This window comes from Phascolarctos cinereus, unplaced genomic scaffold, assembly GCF_003287225.1.
Source record: "Phascolarctos cinereus isolate Bilbo 61053 unplaced genomic scaffold, phaCin_HiC Scaffold_4;HRSCAF=312, whole genome shotgun sequence".
In the NCBI taxonomy this organism is placed as follows: Eukaryota; Metazoa; Chordata; class Mammalia; order Diprotodontia; family Phascolarctidae; genus Phascolarctos; species Phascolarctos cinereus.
The window spans coordinates 322064101-322083970 of NW_027555847.1; the positions used below are offsets into that span (position 1 = coordinate 322064101).

At 38.8% G+C, this 19870-nt stretch overlaps 1 protein-coding gene across 1 annotated transcript in view; it reads left to right on the forward strand.

The window, feature by feature from the left end:
• Window positions 1-19870, forward strand: part of CMYA5 (cardiomyopathy associated 5) — a 116955-nt gene that overhangs the window by 51159 nt on the left and 45926 nt on the right. The window contains exons 3-8 of the mRNA XM_020998454.2: window positions 738-833; window positions 2805-3038; window positions 4482-4504; window positions 8914-9032; window positions 13517-13666; window positions 18333-18479. Of these exons, the coding sequence (XP_020854113.1) occupies window positions 738-833; window positions 2805-3038; window positions 4482-4504; window positions 8914-9032; window positions 13517-13666; window positions 18333-18479 (769 nt within the window). The remainder of the gene's footprint in view (window positions 1-737; window positions 834-2804; window positions 3039-4481; window positions 4505-8913; window positions 9033-13516; window positions 13667-18332; window positions 18480-19870) is intronic.

Below are 19870 nucleotides of genomic sequence, written 5' to 3' on the forward strand. Positions count from 1 at the left end.
AAATTTTAAATAATAAGAATCAGATTATTTTTAAAATTGTTTAGATATTTATAGCTTTATAATTCTCTATGGTCTCTATATAGGAACTCTTAATTATTCAAGGTCTGCCTTTAGGTGATTTCAGTGATCATTAGATTTTAATCAGACTGTGATGAACGAATAAAATGAAAATGGGCTAAAACTCTTCAATTCCATTTTGCTACTCATCAGTGCCAATAAAAGGTGAAAAAGTTGTAATTATAGTGGGAACTATTGGTTAAAATGTTTTAATTGCATGCTTCTTGTCCCTCACTCAAGATGGCAGAGAATTGAATTTGGTTTCTTCTCTAGTCCTTGAAGGAGAAGGAACTGAAAACCACAGAAGGACTGGAATTTAAGAACACCCCCAAAGAACCAAGTTGCATCAATTTATGCAGTGTATTTTCCTTTTTACCCATAGGCAAAGAAAATAGAGATAGGCTAAAAAATTTCATTTCAAAGTAAACTATAATAAAAAAAATTTATTTCAATTGATAAGCCTGGTCTTTCTAGTGTTAAAACAAGATCAAATCTCTTGAGGTCATGTCCAACAGTTTACAAGTCCCTTCCCTTCCCATAGAATAGAAAAATAGCTCTAAAAAAATATCAATGTCTTTGTGGAATAAATGTATAAAGCTAGATATTGGTAAGTACAAAATATTGCCAAGGCTGTTTCCTCAAATATTATGTAATATCCTTATCCTTTTTTTAAAATTCAGATTCAATTAGGAGAATTTCTAGAAAATTTAAAAGAAAAGTCTCTGAAGATTGAAGCATTTGTTACTGAGATAGAATCATTCTTCAATACTATCGAGGTGAGTTGCCACATTTAAGTTCCCTACCAATATATTTCTTGTAAAGGATCTAGTTTATTCAAGTAGTAAAGACATTCCCAAAGGAACTAAACTAGTGTGTGTGTGTGTGTGTGTGTGTGTGTGTGTGTGTGTGTGTGTGTGTGTGTGTGTGTGTGTTTTGGCCATAGTTAATTTTTGGCATTAGAAATGAAGTGTCTCTAAAGTCTTCTCTCTGTGAAATCAGCAAGACCATTCTAAGTAAGGACAGTAGGACTAAAGTTTTCAAAATAATACTTCCTTCTCACATGACAGTTTCTATAGTCAGGATGGGAGAATCTTTAGGTGAGCAAGTCCATTCACAGGAGTAAATTTCACCCTTGTTTCATTGATGTCAATAAATCAACAGGCATTTATTAAGCACCTAGTATATGCCAGGCCCTCTGCTAAGCAATAGGGATACAAAGAAAGGTAAAAAAATAATCCCTTCCCTCAAGGAGCTCACAATCTAATGGGGGAGACCACATGCAAACAAATAATATAAGCAAGATTACATATATATATATATGTATATACATATGAAATCTTATTTATATTCTCATATATATCATATTACATGGGATTAATATCATATATTGTCATATATATGATAAACTGGAGATCATCTCAGAGAGAAGGCACAAATACTCTTGCAGAAGGTGGGATTTTAGCTGAGATCTGAAGGAAGCCGGGAAGCCAGCAGACAGAAGGGAGGAGGGAGAGATGGAGAGAAGCATGACTAAATCTCACCTATGGCAAGGGCATAGGTGGTGGTGGCAAACAGTTTTGTGCTTCTAGCTGCTAGTTCCTTCCTGTTTACTTATTGTGTCCCAGAGGGGATCGTTGTCAACTTAGTGTGGAAGCTCCCAAGGCACGAACTTGTGGGTTGTGGTTTTTTTTTTTTTTATTTTCAGCACTTAGCATATTCACTTACATACAATAGGTAGCTTAATGAATGCTTGTTGAATCAATAAATGAATCAATGAGTGAGGGACCCATGAAGGAAATGGCAAAATGGCAGAGACCTAGGGCCATTAGAAAAGGTTTTTTTACTAATGACCAGCACTATTCATTAGTCTGTGTGTATCAGAAAGGACAACATCATTCCACCTGCCAGATGATGTAGAGTCACGTTCCCACTAAGATGAATACTTGAGTGTAGCAAACTATTTAATTTTTCAACATAGATATGAGGGCTTGGCCGATCAGCAAAGGGCCTTGAATCTAATTCTTGAATATGATAAAGACTAGTCATGGAACCTTTCTCTAAGAGGCTACAGCCTGTGTCTTTTGGGTAATTACAAATGTCTTTTTGGGATTTCAGTGACTGACTCACACATAGTCCAACATAGATCCCCCTTAGGTTGTTTTGCTCTTTATTTTTTTTTTAATTAGACCTGCGATTTCACTGGAATAGAGCTCTCCCAATGGGAAAACATCTTTTAGCAATGCAAATCAGTGCCTGCTAAGCAACTTGAGAGTTGTTTGAGACATTGAGCGGTTAAGCATCCTGTCCAGGGTCACAGTCAGCATGTGTCAGAGATAGAACTTGAACCAACCCACTACACCTTGCTGCCCCTCTAAAGTTGTGCTTTTTGGTAGTTTAATAAGATTCCAATAGTTAGAAGTCTTTCACCCCCTCCCAATCGCATACTGTACATATGCTCTCCTTTATGTGTTTAGAAAAATGAAATTCTCATGCTAGAAAATTAGAACGTGGCATCCTTCAAGTTTACTTGAGAGAGCTATGCTTTTAAGAGGAATCACATCTGGGTTAGCTAGGTGGCACAGTGATAGAGCACCAGCCCTGAAGTTCAAATCCCGCCTTGGACACTTATTAGCTGTGTGACCCCAGGCAAGTAATTTAATCCAGATGCCTCCAAAAAGAATCACATCTCAACAATATAATTGTATTTTTTTGGATTCACACTGGTTTTAAAAGTATGTGTTTTCCAGGAAAACTGTAGCAAAAATGAGAAACGGCTTGAAGAGCAGAATGAAGAAATGATGAAAAAGGTGCTGGCCCAGTATGATGAGAAGGCACAGAGCTTTGAGGAGGTGAAGAAGAGAAAAATGGAATACCTACATGAGCAGATGGTGAACTTCCTACAGAGTATGGACACTGCCAAGGAGACTCTGGAGACAATTGTCAAGGAGGCAGAAGAACTCGACGAGACTGTTTTCCTGACCGTAAGCACAGATTATAGCAGTGCCAATCACTTCACTGCTCATGAGGACCTTGGCCCTCCTGCTAATAAAAATAAATCTCACTTTCCTTTCCATACATACCCCCTGCAGTTACTCAGAAGAGGATTCATCATCTTTTTCATTTTAACTTGTGCATTGATTTAATTCTAGCAACTTCCAACAATTCTAGACTCCCCTAACATTTATCATACTGGGAGACCTATATATTCCTTTCAACCTAAAAAGGAAAGAGAGTTCAGCCTCCAGGTCTAAAATCAGGCCTAGATCTTCCTTGTCTATAGTATCCCTTTCTTCATTTGGTCTCCGGTCTCAAGTGACCCTCTCTCACTTGACTGTGCCCTCCCTTCAATCCAAACTGTTTTCTCCTTTGCTCCCCCTTCCTTCAGGGGTCATGAGGTGACCAAACCCAAGCTGATAGGCTGACTCATCCGAAGATGTTAATAGGTGACAATGGCATGATATGTTTTCATTTGAACAGACCACTTCATATCTTAGTCCAAAAAGTTAAGGTTGACTTTGTGGTAAGGAGTGATTTGGGGGCCACTCAGACCCATCCTTAAGTTTCCCATCCCTAAGGCATTCCATAAAATCAGCTGCTGGATTGACCCTGGAGTCAAGAGCAAGTAATCAGTGGAGATGATTTCCTGTAGTGGGGGTCACTAAAATGTTCTAGGACTGCTATGAACGCACACTTTGCTTTTGGGCAGGGGGTAGGGAAGTGCCACCTTTTGTTGGAGGTGGCATTACTTCCTAAAGTCCTCCATGCTTCCTGTAATGTCCAGTAACGCATAACTGTGGATAAAGGCAGAAGGGAGGAATGTTGATCTCTCTTTATTTGCCTCTGGGGGTACAGCCAATAAATGCAGATGGTAGCCATGATGTAAATTAGATAGACATCTACAACCTAAAAGAAGAACTAAAATCTAGCAACTGCTTTAACCTTAATCTTGAGGTAAGAGGGAGGGTTGGGGGAAAAGCATGGTTCTCATTCTTCTTGTGAAGCCATATATAACATTTACAAAGTACAAAGTACTTCCTTGTCTGAAATAATCTAATCTGCTTCCTTCAATGAGAGTATTTCCTTCTCAGCAATAACTCTAAGCAGAGCAAATTTTAATCATTCCTATTGCTTCAGTAACTGAAAAGCCCATTGTATATATAAGCCTCTATCTATCCCATTTCCTTAATGGGTAAGCTGAAACAAAGCAAATTTCCAGGACTCACTTTGAAACAACAACAGAGCCTGAATGATGTCTAAGGCTCCTGTCCACAATCCACATGGTTTCTTTTGTTGCCTTAGGTGAATCTATCAAGAGAGAAACAGCTTTTGTGGAATCATGGGAGGGTTGTTTAAAAGGATGCACAATCTTGAGGTTACTGTTACCTGCTTTGTGGTATTAACTGGCTTCTCTTTTCCTCCACCAGTCATTTAAAGAAATCAATGACAGGTATATGAAACATGGCGTTGGCACATCTTAGTGGCTATGGAACATAGCATGGTTGGATGCTCTATTAATCCTTGAAAGCTTCATAGAAAATGTGCTGGCAGAATAAAGGCCATTGATTTAACAAGCTACCAGATAGTCTCCCTTAGTGGCTGAACTTTTGGAAGCCCATTGACAGCTTTGAGGATGCATTGTGTGCGTTTGGATAACAGCAATCATAATATAGCATTTTCAACTGTTTGCTTTGGAGTGCCCTTTATATACAAATCTGTTCTGAACTGATGCTGCTTTTTGTTAGTGCACAAAAATAATTTTGAAGGTGCTTAGAATTATTTTTGTTTTTGTTCAGTCATGTCCAACTCTTATGGCCCCATCTGGGGTTTTCTTGGCAAAGATACTGCAGTGGTTTCTCATTTCTTTCTCCAGTTCATTTTATAGATGAGGAAACTGAGGCAAATAGGGTTAAGTGACTTGCCCAGGGTCACATAGCTAGGAAATGATTTTTTTTTACATCTGTAAAATGAGCTGAAGAAGGATGTGTCAAACCACTCCTGTGTCTCTGCAAGAAAACCCCAAATGGGATCACAAAAAGTTGGACATGACTGAAATGACTGGAGAACAACAAAAAAAAGATTTCAGGCAACTCTCTAAGATCTGAAATATTTTCTACTCACTGAACCATATTTTTTCTTTTTTTTTCTGTTGAAATAATTTATTACTTGAGATGGCATGCAGATCAAATTGTGATTTAATGTAAAGGAAAAAACAAGAAAATTATCTGTGATGTGTTATTATATGGAAAAAATAAGTACAAGTTAGAGTTCTAATTTAATCATAAAGAAATGAAATATCATGGTGTGATATTTTCTTTCTTTCTTTTTTTTTGGCTAGGCAATGGGGTTAAGTGACTTGCCCAGGGTCACACAGCTAGTAAGTGTTATGTGTCTGAGGCCGCATTTGAACTCAGGTCCTCCAGAATCCAGGGCCGGTGCTGTATCCACTGCGCCACCTAGCTGCCCCATAGTGTGATATTTTCTTGGAAGAATTAGGAGATGTTTCATCAGTTTTAAACTGAACTATTTAATTTTGTTTTCAGTGGACATAGTAAGGATATCAGTGGAGCGAGCACTCAGGCTAACCATAATCCCCTGCTCTCTCCACATGACCAGTCCACCTTCTTTTTGTATCATACAGTTCCCTGATGACATCATTTCTTCCTGTCCATCATTGAAGTTCCTCATAGTAGTTATATATCGGGGTTTCCTCAGACCCATCCCATACTTCCCCATTTCCTTCGCTGATATTCATTTTCAGTTCTCTGAGGACCAAATCAATTTATACATGGATAAGGATTTGCTTACTTACATGGAATTATTTGCTCATTTAATGCAAATGGCATTGATAAAACATCAAGATCTTTATTTGAGTTGTGTGTATGTATGTTTAATTAGATAAACTTTTTTAACACTAAAAATTTGACAGTTTTTGTGCTTCTAAAAATCAGCACACTAATTTTCGAACCATGCTTCACATACTACCAAGTGCAATTAGCTGATTTGAGTTTCTGCTTAAACTTGGCTTAACCTGTGTGCCATTTTAGTGGTTTTAATTTGCTTGTTCCACTGACAATTGAATTGGACTCAGGAAATATGCATGTCTGTGAATGAAAGAACAGACCCGGGAGGGCCTACTTCTCTGAAAACAGAAAAGTTCTGAAATTTGGTAAAGAGATGTGAACAATTAAATAGAGCCCTTAAAAAAACCCCAACATTGTCAAGAAAATGATGAAACTTGATTGCTTTGCAAAAAAGAAACCTTTCATGTCCTCAGAACTTCCTGTGGCTCTAAGTTAATGCCATTCTCTTTAATAATAAGTGCTAATTACCTCCAGTGCTTTTTACCTTGTTGGGCTGTTCCCTTCTCTTCTCTTCTCTTCTCTTCTCTTCTCTTCTCTTCTCTTCTCTTCTCTTCTCTTCTCTTCTCTTCTCTTCTCTTCTCTTCTCTTCTCTCTCTCTCAGCTGCCTCTGAAGGCAGTTCATTTCTTGTATGTTAAATGATTTTTCCTACATTAAAAAAAATTCTTAAGCTACAAGGCTGCTGTCAAGTTATTCAGCCTCAAAATTTGCATATCTTGAAAAACACATTTGCTTAGAAAATGCTGCTCTGTTCAGGGCATGAATCTATTTCTAATTTTGTTCTTGTGAATTGAAGTCATGTAAAAAATGGTCGTCCAAATCATTCTATGTTCTACTTATAAATATGAGCCCTTACACTTCTATGTCTGACAGTTTTGAGGGGGTAATAGCATCAGGGTAAAGTGGAAAATGCAAACATTGACTATAGCTTTAGTTTTCATGTTTAGGCACGTGAAAAGTTTGCCATTGATACAGCAGTAGTTGTTGGTCTTGCTCATTGTACGCAGGGTGTTGTACTCAGTGCTTGAAGGTCATGATAAGAAAATATTACAAGGATTCTATTACAGCATAGATTTGGAACTGTGAGGAGGGAGGCTTAGAGGTCGTTTCATCCAGCCCTCTTGTTTTACAGATGAGGAAGAAGACTCATTGACTTGCAAGAAGTAATAAGTGACAGGAGTAGGATTTGAACCTTGGTCCTCTGACTTCAAGTCCATCTTCTTACCTTCCCTTAGAATCAGGTTCTCTAGAACCTTTCCCACTAAACACGTTGAAAATATATTTCATGGCTCCAAGCAGAGCACCTTGAGCACACTAGGCATTTGATACATATTGAATAATTTGATTTCCATTCTCTGAAGAAGATATTAGTTCTGAGAGAGAGATTCCCATTCCCATTCAAACCTTCATTGTCAATTGGACCTTGGTTTAGCTGGTTTTTTGGCACAGTCCTTGGAAGATAGAACAATGGCCATCTTTCATCAATTACAGTCGATATTATTTGTTCAATCGTTTCGGTTGCGTCTGATGCTTTGTGACTCCATTTAGGGTTCTCTTGGCAAAGATACTAGAGTAGTTTGCCATTTCCTTTTCCAGCTCATTTTACTGATGAAGAAACTGAGGCAAATCCCTGGGTTAAGTGACTTGCCCAAGGTCCCACAGCTAGTTAGTGTCTGAGGCCAGATTTGAACTCAGGAAGATAGGGCCAGGCCCAGTACTCTATCCACTGTGCCACCTAGCTGCCTAGCAATATAATACCAAAGAGTAATCTGAGAGAACCCTACACCATAAGGAATTGTGTCAACCACCCTGGGCCCATGATTGGGGAGTTCCTTCTTGGTTGGGGAGAACAGGCAGCTAGAGCTTCACAGGAAGGGAGAACCATAAATTTTTGGTGTTAGAGGATGTTAGATTTAGAATTTAATGATTCAGTTTCCTAGTGTTATTAATGTTGAAGCTTTATTTAATTGGTGTATTTAATGGTAAGGGCAGCTAGGAGGCAAAGTGTACAAAGCAATGTACTTGGAAACAGGAAAACTAATCTTCCTGAGTTCAAATTAGTAGCTGTGTGACCCTGGGCAAGTCACTTAATGCTATTTGCCTCAGTCTGTAAAATGAGCTGGAGAAAGAAATGGCAAACCACTCTAGCCTCTTTGCCAAGAGAACCTACAAATGGAGTCACAAAGAGTTGGACACAACTGAAACCACTCAACAATAACAACAACAAAAACAACAACAACAACATTTAATGGTGAAGGTGGCAAAGTATGACTGTGTTCAGAAAGACATGAAGTATTTATATGCAGACTATTTAGGCAAAACTGTGACTGGTTGCCAGGCAACAGCATTCCCCTTCCCCATCCTACATTCATCCCCTCCAGATGACTGGTCACACTTTGACCTCTATGGGACATCTCCTCTGAACCTCCACCTCCTCCCAAGGCCCTGGATGTGTAATTGAGCCTGCAGAGGAATCTCTTTTAGACATTTTCCTGTTTAAATGCCCTAGGACCCATGTAAGAGGCCTGATGACAGAAGATAAAAATAGCAAGGAGGCCCCCAGATTCTTGGGGTTCTAACAAGATGACATTAGAATCTTCACTGCATTGGAGGAAAAGGTCAAGCTCTAGAAAACAACGTATGAAGAGAGGAAACTAATAGGTCTAATTAACCACAGGAATCATAAGAGGGATTTTGATAATGGATTGTACAACTTACAAGGTATAAATGTCAAAGCCAAATTATTTGACAGCATCCTTTCTGTTTTAAGGATTTTGATTCAAAAGCAAATACAACAAAACTATCAGACCAAATATGTAGAGTCTGGTTAAAATAGATTTCGAATATAAATTTTCAAATTTAGAAAGAGTCTGTGACCTTTCTGGACTCCTTAAGGTCCCACATTATGGGCAGAAAACTGCATTTCTCCTTTCACCTTTTTGGTTACCTTGTGAACACAATTTCCTCACTTACCTAGGAATGTCTTCTCCCGGACAGGCTCCTTTCTGCAATGGAGAGCACAGCTTCTCTAGAAAACGTTCCTACGGCATTTTCACTTTTTGAGCATTATGACGACAGTTCAACAAGAAGTGACCAGATGTTAAAACATGTGGCAGGTAAGAACATTGACATGGTACCTAGATTAAAAAGGGAAAGTTTTGCAAAGCTTTTGGAATGTATGAAGAGATTAAAAGTAAAACTATGCTCAGAGAACAAAATTCATGGTTGTGAGATTAAATGGTTAGATTCTGAAAGAAATCACAATAAATAATACCATGCCATTTCAAGAGGCAGCTAGATAGCATGGTGGAGAGAGCACCAAGCCTAGAGTGAGGAAGACCTAAGTTCAAATCTGGCTTCAGATACTTACTAGTTATGTGACCCTGGGCAAGTCATTTAATGTCTATTTGCCTTAGTTTCATCATCTGTAAAATGGGGATAATAATAGCACCTACCTTTCAGGGCAGTTGTGTGGATTCAAGTGAAACGGTGTCTATAAAGCACTTGGTGCAGTGTTTGGCAAATAGTAGATATTACATAAATGTTGTTATCGTTATTATTATTTCAAGCATAGACCTGGTGGCACTCACCCATAACTCCTGATACTAGGGAGGATGAGGCTGGTGGATCCTTGAGCTTGGGAGTTCCAAGCTGCAGCAGGGTTTACACTAGGTTTGACATTGATATATAGTGAGACCCTGGGAGCAGGGCTTCACTAGGCTGTCTAAGGAGGGACAAATTGGCCAGGTTGGAAACACAGCAGGTCAAAGATTCTGCAGTAATCAACAGGGGGATCAAGCCCCTGATTGGCTGCTACATTTCCGGTCTGGGTAAGATAGGGAGACTTGGTTAAAAAAACAAACAAACTATATTTCCCTCTTGTGCTGATTTGCTCTAATATAAAAGGGGTAGGAAAAAGTATTTGGCATAAAAATCATCCAGTGTCTTTCCCTTTTTAAAAATCATCCCCCTCTATACTTCTAGAGCTTATTTGCTTCATGTCAGCAGGTAGGTAGAGTGAGAAAAATAACCAAATATTTTCAAATTTGTCTACCGGATTCTCTTTACAGGTCTTTTCCTCTCTCTCTGTCTCTCTCTCTCTCTCTGTCTCTCTCTCTCTCTCTCTCTCTCTCTCTCTCTCTCCTCTCTCTCTCTCTCTCCTCTCTCTCTCTCTCTCTTCTCTCTCTCTCTCTCTCTCTCTCTCTCTCTCTCTCTCTCTCTCTCTCTCTCTCTCTCCAAATACAACAGATTAGTTTAAAGAACTAACAACTCAGCATCATCTTCTGTAGCCAGCCAGCCACCCACTCAGATGTCAGCAACATCCTGCAGGCTCTTCAAAATATTTTTTACATGCTATTTTGACAAACAAGACAATGAATGTTATTTGGATTTCTCAAAGCTGCTGTGTTTCAGTGAAGCTACAGAGTTCCATTCACTGCATGCTAAAACAGCACTCAGCCCTCCTTGTTAAAAATAATTCATCCTATGATATGAGACAGCTCTCCCAAACAGCTCAGATGAGAGCTGTTTGGATTTTTCTTTTTTTTTTTCTCCTCTTCCCCTCCTCCCACCCCTCTTCCAATTTTGTCCCTGTAGGAAAAGTCTCAGCTTAGTAACTGGTAAAATGTGGTTCCGTTTTAATAAAGTAATCAGGATAAAAGTGAAAAACTTCCAAGTTTCATCCAGATGCGCTGTCCGTACCTGGCTCAAACCCCTTCAATGATTTAATGTTTCAGTTCTAGAAGGTGCATTCTGGCATGATGCCCCTGGTATAAGTAAGTGATCCAGGCTGGCTTTATAGGGGACACTAAATTGAAATGGAAAGATGATATCAATTCCCTGCCCCTAGATGTCTGGTGGGATAGTATGGGAATGATGGATCAGGATATTTTAGCCACTAAAGCAGATACATTATTTTCTGCTGGATTGATTATATGCTATGCCCAATCCAAGTGAAGTATCCACTGGATAGCCAGGAGAATCTTAGTCAACACTAGATTGTTCTCTAGGCTGCCTATCTACTGTCAAGAAGACAGTAGTTTATTAAAGATTCACTTCAAAAGAAACCATTATAGAAATTTACATCTAAATAGTACTCAGAATCCTGAGGTCTTATGTGGGACAAGTCAGAAAATTAGAGTCAAAGGATGCTAGAGCTGGAAGGAGTCATCTCAAAGATCTCTTAGCAACACCCTCATTTTTCAGATGAATAATAACAGCAACTAACCATTATAGAGCACTAATTACGTTCTAGACACTGTGTTAAGCACTTCGCAAATATGATCTCATTTGATCTTCATAACAACCCTGGGAGAGAGGTGTTAGTATTATCCTCATTTTACAGAAGAGAAAACTGAAGAAAACAGGCTAAGTGGCTTGCTCAAGGTCGCACAGCTAGTTAAGTGTCTGAGGCCACATTTGAACTCAGGTCTTCATGAATCCACATATTAAAAGGGCAGAAGGAGGAAAAGAAATATTGAAGGCTATTGAAGGATACCCGGATGCCCCATAGGCATCCCAAACTCAATAGGTCCAAAATAAAATTATCTTTCCTCCAAAATCTGCCCTTCCCCCTACCTTCCCCACCCCCCTTACTTTTCTGCTGGGGACTATACCATTATTCCAAATAACATTTATATAGAGCTATAAGGTTTGCAAAGTACTTTACATATGTTATTTCATTTGGTCCTAGAAACAGCTCAGTCAGGTGGATGCTATTATTATCCCTATTTAGCAGATGAGGCAACTGAGGCTGAGAGTTAGGTATTAAATCGTTAAGAACTTAAAGTTAACTCTGGATCACACAGCTAATAGACCCTACCGGAGTTTGTGCTATGAGCTGGCACAGCCACCCATCATGTCTCCACTCGTATAAGGTATGGAAGAAGGACTTTGTAGAAATATGAGTTGAATTGAATTGGATTTCTCCAAACTTGAACATACTCAGGGGATTTGTGAGGCGCAAGTGAAATAATGGACATCAAGCACTTTTACAAACCTTAAAGCACACTACAAAAGCCACCTGCTGTTGCTACTGCTGCTGTTAGCCTGCAGTCATCAGGCCTCTATTCTGGTGATGACTTCGTTCCCAGAGCCTCTTAACAATGCTTCTACTGAGCTCGAGCTACATTTTAGAGAAATACAGGAACATGCTGGTAGATGGTTAACATCTGGGCTCCCTGGGGGGAAATGTATGCAATACACTTTTAAATTTAATTTGCATTATTAATAATTTAAGTATAGACAATCAACAAAACAATAAATCAAGCCCTGATTTCTGAGGTTTATGTACACACAGTGAAAATTTAACAATTGGCTCTTGCAAACCAGCTAAACAATTCAGTATCTTGATATATTTTTTTTTTGCATTTATTTGCTGGCATTGTATCTTTTTAAAAATTATTTATTTATTTTTAGTTTTCAACATTCACCTTTACAAGATTTCGGGTTTTAAATTTTCTCCAGCTCCTTCTCCTCTCCTCTCCCCAAGACGGTGCGCAATCTGATATAGGCCATACATGTACAATCATATTAAACATATTTCCACATTAGTCATGTTGCAAAGAAGAATTAGAACCAAAGGGAAAAACCACAAGAATGAAAAAAAAAGGAAAAATAGTATGCTTCAATCTACATTCAGATTCCATAGTTCTTTCTCTGGATGTGGATAGCATTTTCCATCATGAGGCCTTTGGAGAAGTCTTAGATCATTGCATTGCCGAGAAGAGCTAAGTCTATCAAAATTGGTCATCTTGCAGTGTTGCTGTTATTGATGTATTTATGATCTCATCAAAATGGGTACTCCCTCCAACAGTGCCAGGTTGCAATCCATTCATGTTGGCCCATTGTATGAGACTGAATTCACTATTTTTACAAAAATTTCAGTAGGCTTCCCTTCAGGGCAATGTAGGGCAGAAAGAAATAACCACCAAACAAATGTCAAAACATATTATCTTTTTGTCCACAAAACCTGTTGCCCTCACTTCATTATTTTTATGTCAAGTGAATGATAGAAAAATTTTAAAATCTCTTAAATTTTTCAGGTAAATTGAACAAATTGCTTTGTGGTGCTGAATATGCTATTCATATTCAACACACAATCACAATTACCAGCTCTTTTTTCTCTAATAAGACACATAAGAAAAACATGGTAGTAATCAAAACTAGATATTCCACTATTTTAAGGTGGCATCAGATACTTTAAAGAGAGTTGTGGGGGGAGAAGTGAATTATGCTTCAAGATTTTAGTTCCTGTTTTTTCTGAGTCACCATAGGTATGGATGACCATTGTGGAAAGAGAAAATTGAAATGGCAGATATAACAGCAATACTTCAATCTTTCACCCATGTGCAATCCATTTCCCCACAAACACCTGGAAGACAGTGCAAACGGATCAACTCTTTGGCCTGAAATTGCCTCATTTGTCTCCATGGTGATTGTTGAAACCATATTGGTTCACTCTAGTGAATCACCAGTTACCCAGCATGCTCTGCTCAAACCTTCATGTTTCAGGAAATTGAATCCATTTGGACATGTCATACTATGAAAAGAAGATTGATAGCCCTCAAACTAGGAATGACCAATTTTGTTTTTATTCCAGTACCACAGCCCCCCATACTGGAACCTCAGGAACCTAACTCTGCCACGAGCACAACGATTACGGTGTACTGGAGTGTGAGGAAAGAGGATGTCATTGACTCTTTCCAGGTCTACTGCATGGAAGAGCCTCAAGAAGACAGTGAAGCAAATGGTAGGATTATTATTTGTAACATACTTCATTACTAAGAAGCATTATGGCAGAATGGATAGGAAACGAATCTCTAATTTTATCGGTGAAGGATGAAAATTACAATTCACGTATAATTTTGTGGATATGTCTCAGGGAATTGTCTGGGGCACTGTTCATTGACCTTCTCGTAGTCACACAGCAAATAAGTAGCAGAAGCAGACCTTGAACCTAGGTGGTCTGGTATCCTCCCTTTATTCATATTTGGTGTTTTATTATATGTAATTCAATTCAAGAGATATTTTTATGTCTACAAGGTGTAAGGCATGGTACTAGACTCTGGGAATACAAAGATGGAAAAATATTGTACTCCTCACCCTCAAAGCCTCATAATCTAGTGGAGGGTTGAGAAAGAACCAGACATTTTACTTAGCTAAGTATGATAAAAGACAGACTTCTATAAGGACAAAGAAGAGATCACGGCAAGGCACTTTAAGAAAATTTACCCTGGGAGAGATTACTTTCATCGCAGGGAATCAGGGAGTGTGATGGTAAATCAAGGTAGCCTTCCCAGAGGAAATGACACACACTTCTCCTGGTATGTATAAGTTATACATTCCATAGGATTCAAACAAAGGAACAAGGAAACAATAGCTGATTGGCCAGCACTGAGGCAGTTTCCAGATAAGACAGGTGGATTGCTTGAGATTTATAACTGGAGAAAATTCCTCACAGTCCCTACATCAATCTTCAGATCTGACTGGGTTTCTGGTCAGTGTCACTGTTCAAATAAATACCCCTGTGAACTGCTAAAATGGAAGAAACCTTAGGTCCAAAAGGGGGACCTGGAATGAGCAAGAGTCTGATCATGGTTTACAAAGATTATAACCACATTTATAGCCTGAGAAGAAGCTTGCAAGCTGGAGCAGAGAAAGACAAAGTTCTTAGCTGCTCAAAGGGGAGTGGGGAAAGGGTGAGGTATTTATACATATTTGAGGTATTTATGGCTAAGGGGGGTTAAGGGAGAAACACTATAAATTGGGAAGCCAGGTGGGAAGTTGGGGTCTAGGGAGAAGATATCTGTAAATACAATAAGTCAGGAAGCAGGAGGATTGCTGCTCTTTAGATAAGTCTGAAAGCAAGATGTTTGCTTTTTTCTCTGAGTTGGTCAAGACTGGCTTCAGCAGTTGTTGAAATCTCTGAGTTCATCTAAAGTTTATTTTGCAAAGGGTCATTAGTATGTCAAGCACCCCTGGGCTTCAGAAGGCCTCCTGATTGACTAGTTGTTGTGCTACTACACTGTCTGGTTCCTCTGTGAAAAAGGAAAGCTCTAGCATATTTAATTGGTTAGTACAATCATTACAGAGCCATGTTCACATAACCTAGGTCTTGAGTTAAGCATTAAACAAATCTGATCCGATAAGCAATAAGACTGGTTTCTCAGCCACACAGGCTAGGTTCAAACAATGCAATAAAGTTTTCCCATGCTATCTTTCCAGCTTCATTAGACATTATCCCACTTCCCATTTTTTTGCAGCTTAGCCAAACTGAACTTCTCTCTGTGTTTTACACAGAGTACTCCATCTTCTGTCTCTTTCTTTGCACTGACTTGTCTTCCATGTCTAAAATGTGCTCGTCTTCTCCACAGCCCCGTTGAAACTCTTTTCCTTCAAGAATCAGCTGAAGGTCCACCTTCTGTAGGAAGCCTTTTCTGACCTCCCAATAGCTAGCGCTCTCCCCCCTCTCTACTCTGTATTTATTTGTAGTTATTCTGTATACAACATAGTTATATATGTATGTCTTGTCTCTTTGGTTGGAATATAAACTCCCTGAGAATAGGAATTGTTTATATTTGTATCCCTAGCAAGGAAGTACTTAGCAGGCACTTAGTAGCTTGTGGTAGGCACTTAATAAATGCTTATTGGTTGATTACCATTTAAAACCCATGTGACCTTGGGCAGGCTAACTAGCCTCTCTGGGCCTCAAGTCTTCATTTGAAAAATGAGGATATTGATCTCTAAGTTTCCTTTCAGTTCTAAATCCTTAATATTATGGCATTTTCAGGAGAAATTCAGTGTCATTTAATGGCTGGAGATCATAGGTTTGAAGATTTAGAGCTAGAATGGACCTAGAGGCCATCTACTCCAATCCCCTCATTTTACAGATAAGGTATCTGAAGATCAAGGAGGTTAATTGACTTGGTAATAAGATCACACAAGTAGAAACAATAAGAATCATAAATTGAACTAAATTCTTCCAACTTCAAAATCAATGTTCTCCCATTGTACCATTCTGGGAGCATAAGGATTTGTTACCAATTGAACGGAAATTCTAAAAGGCCCATTTAATCCAATGAAACAAGCATTTAATAAGTGACTACGACATGCAGAATATGCAAGGCAATGCAAAGACAGCCAAAAAACGGTGGGAGGGATAAGTTGAGGCAGATAAGTCCTGGGCAGTTGTAGAGATGAATTTGATATGAGTAAAAAAACAGAAGGAAGTAGCACAGAAATAAGTATCTTTACCTAAGGCAGCAGTGGTTCTGAATGGCAGAGTTTAGGGGAGTAAGAGGCAGGGATTTGATAGCCAGACAGAAGGGGGCCAAAGTCACATCACATGACTAAAACAACCAAACAACCATATACTATCTCACCTCTGAGCATCTGGGGAATACCTCTTTCCCCACTTTTTTCCCTCAACAAAAATTACCTGCCTTATATCCCAGGCCTTCAGGGCTTTCCTCTCTTCCTGGTGGGGGGTGGCGAATTTTGGAGAATTAATCTTTGTTTTCTGTTTTGACCCAAAATGCAGGATATGTAGTTCAAAAGAGCTAGTTTCAAATCCCACCTCAGGGATTTACAAGTTGGGTGACTGTAGACATGCCTCTTCATTTCTCTGTGCCTCATTTTCTTTATCTATAAAATGAAGGGGTTGGACTCAATGCCTCCAAAGTTCCTTCTGACTCTAAATCTATAATCTGTGATCTTATGTTAATCATGTTACCCTTCTAGATAGATTTTAAATTAATAGATTTTACCTAAGGATTATAGATAGATTGTAAATTAAATCATTTTTTCAATTAATAACATTTTATTTGTTTTTCTCTTTTCTCCTTGTACCCCATTGGGGGAAAAAGAAAAGAAACCCTAAACCTTTCAAACAAATATGTATAGTCAAGCAAAACAAATTCCTGCATTGGCCATGTCAGAAAAAAAGGGTTTCATTATTTATCCATCTTGGCTATATTTTAACAAGAGTTTTGGGGGAACAGTATCTTAATGCTGATGAATGACACCAATGGGAATTTAAGGCACAGGGCAGGATTGAGCAATGTGGGAGAGATATTTTGGCAGTCTGGATCTTGTGGTATCCCTCACACAACAGCAACACACACCAGCCAACAACTTGTAGGCTGAGTGGACCTTGCCAATAACCATTGCTAATTACAGCCACGAAAAAGGATCCAGTACCTAATATTATATGTTATAGACATGCTTGGTTCCATTTAAAAGGGATAATTTGAATTTCTTAACTGGAGCAATTGTGAAGAACTGACATTTAAGAGTAATGAGGATGGATAATTGAAATAAATGCAGGTTAATTTAACAAGGTGAATCAATTGTGTCAGGCAGGGAGAAAATTTCAGCAAAAATAATCAGTTTGGTCCAAAGGGACAGATTTGCAGAATGGTATAAAATAATGTTTACTCCTAATATTCAGAAGGTAGGACATTTTATGCTGTTTGGAAAAGGGAAATGTCACAGCTGAAGAACAAAGTCACTTCGATTAGCTTGTAGCATTTCATTATCACTTAAGCATTTCTATAAATTGCAAATGCCCTTGGTTGAAAGAATTAATAATTTCTGAATTGGTGAAAGAAAGCCAGGTTTGATACTTTAAAGCACCATCGCAATAGATTTGAACTTGTTAGCTAGTCTGCTTGGTTGAAATTGAGAGGAGAAAGTTTGTCTTTCCACAGTGTAAATTTAGAAAATCTGGCTTGTCCTTATCTCTTGTGATGCTGTACTGAATTGTTAGTTACCTTCTTTTTTAAAAGCAATCTTTAGGGAAATAAACTATTACCATTTAAGTCAATATAAGCAGTGGGCAAAGAAGCAGCCCCACAAAGTGAGTAGCTGTCTGGGCTTGCAGTGAGGAAGAAATGGATTTCATTCTCAACTTTGACACTTACTAGTTGTGTGACCCTGGCTAAATCACTTAACCTGTATGTGTCTTAGATAACTCTATTTAGTCTTAGGTAGGTTGCAGGTCCCAGGAGGGAGCTTCCATATATAGAGGGGGTGGGTAGGGGTGGGGCAGGAACGGAAGAAATAACTGATCTGTCAATTATTTGCATGTTTACATGAATAAAATGAAATTTTAAAGTTCATTTGATAGTGAAATAGTTATTATAGTTAATTGTGGAAAGTAGTATGCAAAGCTTAACTAATGGAATATTCTTCCTGACAAATTTCACATGTGATATGAGCATCCTGCTTGTTCTTTTCCAAAGTGCTATTGTTTTTCATTCATGTATGATATAATGGTAAAAATCACAGGGATATGGTAAAAGCTAATCAACCCCAATACTAGGGGGGGAAAAGGCACCAAGCAACCTTTCAGATGGCTGCGCCTTTCAATGGACCACATAAGGTAATCTAAGAGTCGCTGTTTGTGTTTGCTCCAGACTTGGTGGAAGAATACCGACTTACAGTGAAGGAAAGCTATTGCCTTTTTGAAGATCTGGAACCTGGCCGGTGTTATCAAGTATGGGTGATGGCTGTCAACTTCACAGGATGTAGCCTGCCAAGTGAGAGAGCCACTTTCAAAACTGGTAAGGAGACTAATCTCTACTTCACTATGGAACACTTAAGATCCTAAAGGAATTCAACTGGGAATAAATTTTCATAATTCTCTCTCTTCTGAGGGAGCTTTCATAGATATCAAATTGACTTTTGCCTTTACAAAAGAAAAGCATCAGTGTCATAAATCAGTTGTCATTAATCAGTTGTCATTGATAGAATTTTTTAAAAAGTCTAGCCTAGAACTTTTGAAATGTACTTGGATCAGTCATGCAATTAGCAACTTACTGTCAAGTGGGAGTCTAAGGATTACTTTGTAACCTAGCAATGCAGCAGTGGCTCTATACCCTGGAGAAAAGGTATAGCTCCCACCCATATTTCCAATTCTGTGGATCATCTCCCAGAAGTAGTCCAGGGGCCTCAGGACTCAGGTAATTTCCCTCTCATGAATCACAGTCTCCTCCATTGACCCTGATTCTCCTGTGCCCTACTTGCTGGTCTTCTTATCTGTTTTGTGGGGCCTAAGGCATAGCCCAGCAGCTGGCTAGCCAAGTGGCTAATTTTCTTTGCTCTAGTTGAAAAGCTATTTTACAGAATCTCCAGATTTGGATGGCGCCTCGGTGACCAGCCAAGCCAACCTATCCTTGAATGAGAATCCCTTCTACTACGTTATCCAAGAAGTGGTCACCCAATCTTTGTTGATCTCTAAAGAAGAGTAACCCACTGCTGCCCAAGGCAGCCCATTCCATTTTTCAAGGTTCTGATAGTTAGGAAGCTTTTCCTTACAACAAATCTAAGTTTATCTCACATAGCTTTCATTCATATCTCTTAGTTCTGCCCTCTAGGGTGAAGCAAAATGAATCAAATCCTTTTTTGATGCGATAGCCAGTCAAATTATTGAGAACAATCATTTTCCTTTCCTCTGACCAAATTTTTTCTTATCTAGTCCAAACTTCAGTTTTTTCAACTGATCCTCATATTCTGTGATCTCCAAGGCCCTTCATCATATTATTTGTACTCTGTTGAAGCTCTCTGGCTGACACAATGATCTTCATGAAATGGTCTAGAACTGAATAAAATGGCCGTTTTGGTGGCTTAGTGGATAGGGTACTGGACTTGGAGTGGGAAGACCTGAGTTCAAATCTGGCCTCAAGCTTACTAGCTGTGTGACCCAGGGTATGTCAATTAACTTCTTTTAGCCTCAGTTTCCTCTATCATAAAATGGGCACAATAATAGCATCTACCTTCCAGGGTGGCTGTGAGGATAAAATGAGATGATATTTGTAAAGCACTTTGCAAATCTTAAAATGCTATATAAATGTTAGCTATTATTATTACAAATAATAATGATGATAATTATATCCTCTAGTTAAGATCTGACCAAAGAAAAGCCCAGGAAGACCATCATCTCCATCTGCTTGGA